Source organism: Excalfactoria chinensis, unplaced genomic scaffold (assembly GCF_039878825.1).
Source record: "Excalfactoria chinensis isolate bCotChi1 unplaced genomic scaffold, bCotChi1.hap2 Scaffold_68, whole genome shotgun sequence".
NCBI lineage: Eukaryota > Metazoa > Chordata > Aves > Galliformes > Phasianidae > Excalfactoria > Excalfactoria chinensis.
Genome location: NW_027315710.1, coordinates 598,470 through 601,199, shown reverse-complemented (window position 1 = coordinate 601,199; position 2,730 = coordinate 598,470). Strand labels below are relative to the sequence as shown.

Here is a 2,730-nt window from a genome sequence, read left to right as displayed (position 1 = left end):
CAAGTCTCTTCTTACTGGTGACAAGTGACAGGATGAGGGGAAATGGCCTCAAGTTGCTCCAGGGCAAGTTCAGGTTGTACAGTAGGAAACATTTCCTTACAGAAGGGGTAGTTAAATGTTAAATGTTAAATGATAAATGTTAATGTAGACAAAACAGTGGATGTGAGCAGAGTGAAGCAGTGGGAGGTGAGTTTCAGCAGTGGTAAATGTAGGTCACCTTTGCTGGTGCAGATGGTTATAAGCAGGGCACATAGGCTTCTCTTCCCTCCCCTCAGGCTCCCATATCTGTTCTCCAGGCTTCTCCTGACCTCCTCATGTCAGTCATCTCATTAGGGGCAGCTTTCTACCCACCAGTATATGCACCAAGAATGGCACCTGTAGGTGATGGATAACTTTTCCCAGACCATGTGCAGGATTCCTATACCTCAGACAATCCTGGAGGCAGTGACCACCTCTGTGTATAAAACGGAAGAAGCCCTGGAGGAAGCTTGGAAGTTTCTGACATGATAACCCATATCCAAGAACTTGTCCTGTGCAGAGTCTCACAGGGAATAAGGAAGAGGGGACCTGACAACCAACGTGCAAACCAGCTGCTGCTGCTGGTCTCTCAGAGGCACTGACAGATGTGAGCTTGAAAGCACAGACCCCAGCCAGAAGCCCAGGGATGGCCCATCAGTTCTTGCAGGTTGAAGGCACTGCACAGTTTGATGAACATATGTGTGCTTCATGCTGGATTGTGGGTTTCTGAGAACATCTGACCCCAAAAGCTCCAGTAATGTCTCACAAGAAGGACAGACAGAGTCACTGGACATCCTTTATTCTGTTAAGGTTCACAGAGAGCTCAGGGATATGACTTAGCAGAGGGATGTTAGAGTTAGTGTACAGTGGTTAGGCTGTGGTTGGACTTGATGATCTTCAAGGTCTTTTACAACCTGGATAATTTTATGATTCTATGTTTATGTGCAGTGTGTCTGGGCTACAATACAAAGGTACAAGCTGAATAAAAATTGATTTGAGTAATGATGTTTTACAGAAAAACATTACAGTACAAAAAAAAAAAAAAAAAAAAAGAATAAATAACACACATAAAATGGACAGAACAACAATAAAAGAGAGCTTGATTAAGAAAAAAACTGCATTATAAATCATGAATTCGAAAAGATCGGCCATTCACTGCTATTTAAATACATTTGGTAATCACTTTCCTTATTGCATCCTTGACCTCACGGTTCCTCATGCTGTAGATGAGAGGATTCACTGCTGGAGGCACCACCGAGTACAGAACTGCCATCATCAGGTCTGTGGATGGAGAGGAGATAGATGGGGGCTTCAGGTAGGCAAAAAAGGCAGTGATGAGAAACAGGGAGACCACAGCCAGGTGAGGGAGGCACGTGGAGAAGGCTTTGTGCCGTCCCTGCTGAGAAGACATCCTCAGCACAGCCATGAAGATCTGTACATAGGACACCACTATGAAAACAAAGCACCCAGAGGCTAAACTGGCACTAAAAATGAGAAGCACAACTTCCCTGATGTAGGAGGCTGAGCAGGCGAGCTTGAGGATCTGGGGGATTTCACAGAAAAACTGGTGGACAACATTGCCATGGCAGAGAGGCAGTGAAAACGTACTGGCAGTGTGCAGCAGGGAATTGAGAACCCCAGCACCCCAGGCAGCTGCTGCCATGGTGGCACAAGCTCTGCTGTCCATCAAGGTCCCATAGTGCAGGGGCTTGCAGATGGCAACGTAGCGGTCATAGGACATGATGGTGAGAAGGGAACACTCTGCTGAGGCAAAGAAGGCAAAGAAAAAGAGCTGTGCAGCACATCCTGCGTAGGAGATGGCCCTGGTGTCCCAGAGGGCGTTGGCCATGGCTTTGGGGAGAGTGGTGGAGATGCAGCCCAGGTCGAGGAGGGCCAGGTTGAGCAGGAAGAAGTACATGGGGGTGTGCAGGCGGCGGTCGCAGGCTACGGCTGTGCTGATGAGGCCGTTGCCCAGGAGGGCAGCCAGGTAGATGCCCAGCAAGAGCCAGAAGTGCAGGAGCTGCAGCTGCCGCGTGTCTGCCAACGGCAGCAGGAGGAACTCGCTGATGGAGCTGCTGTTGGGCATCTGCTGTTCCTGGGCTTGGAGTCCTGCTCAGAGTGCAGAAGATAATGACAAGTTCAGACCATTCTCAGAGACACTCCTCCTGCTATACTATACTTTTTTCCTTTCCCTTTGGAAAATGACCGTTTAACTCTAGAACTTGTATTTATTTTTATGAGCTTCACCATCTCTTAAGGAGTAGAAGATTAGGGAGCTCTTTCCTTCTGCTAATTTCCTAATCATATCCCAGCCTCCTGGATAGTTTCCTCTATACTGCAGCCGCTCTTGGAGACCCCAGCCCCAGCATCTGCGCACTTCAAATTGTCTCACAGAAATCAGCCTGTTTACATGACAAGTGAACTTATTATGGCTGCAGAAAACAAAGAGAACAGAAACGGATCGTATCCTTTCAGGAAGGAGAGTCTGAAAGCACAACCTGCGTGACTGTTCACAAAACAACAGATGGACAGAAGAAATACTGAGGTGTTTCATAGCTGTGTTCAAAGATGACAGCCGCTTTTAGATTTCTGCCTCCAGTCCTCTCTCCTTCTTTCAGAACTGGAAATGGAAAATCCCAGCCTTGGATCTCATCTTGCAAAGTACTCTCACAAACATTCTGCTGTGCAGTTGAGCTGTGATCCCCTGCCCCA

General features: G+C 47.6%; 1 protein-coding gene across 1 annotated transcript; it reads right to left on the bottom strand.

Moving 5' to 3' along the window:
- Positions 1–1,180: 1,180 nt before the first annotated feature.
- Positions 1,181–2,104, bottom strand: LOC140265178 (olfactory receptor 14J1-like). The gene has a single exon (XM_072361063.1). The coding sequence runs from the start codon at positions 2,102–2,104 to the stop codon at positions 1,181–1,183; it is 924 nt and encodes a 307-aa protein (XP_072217164.1).
- Positions 2,105–2,730: the final 626 nt, after the last annotated feature.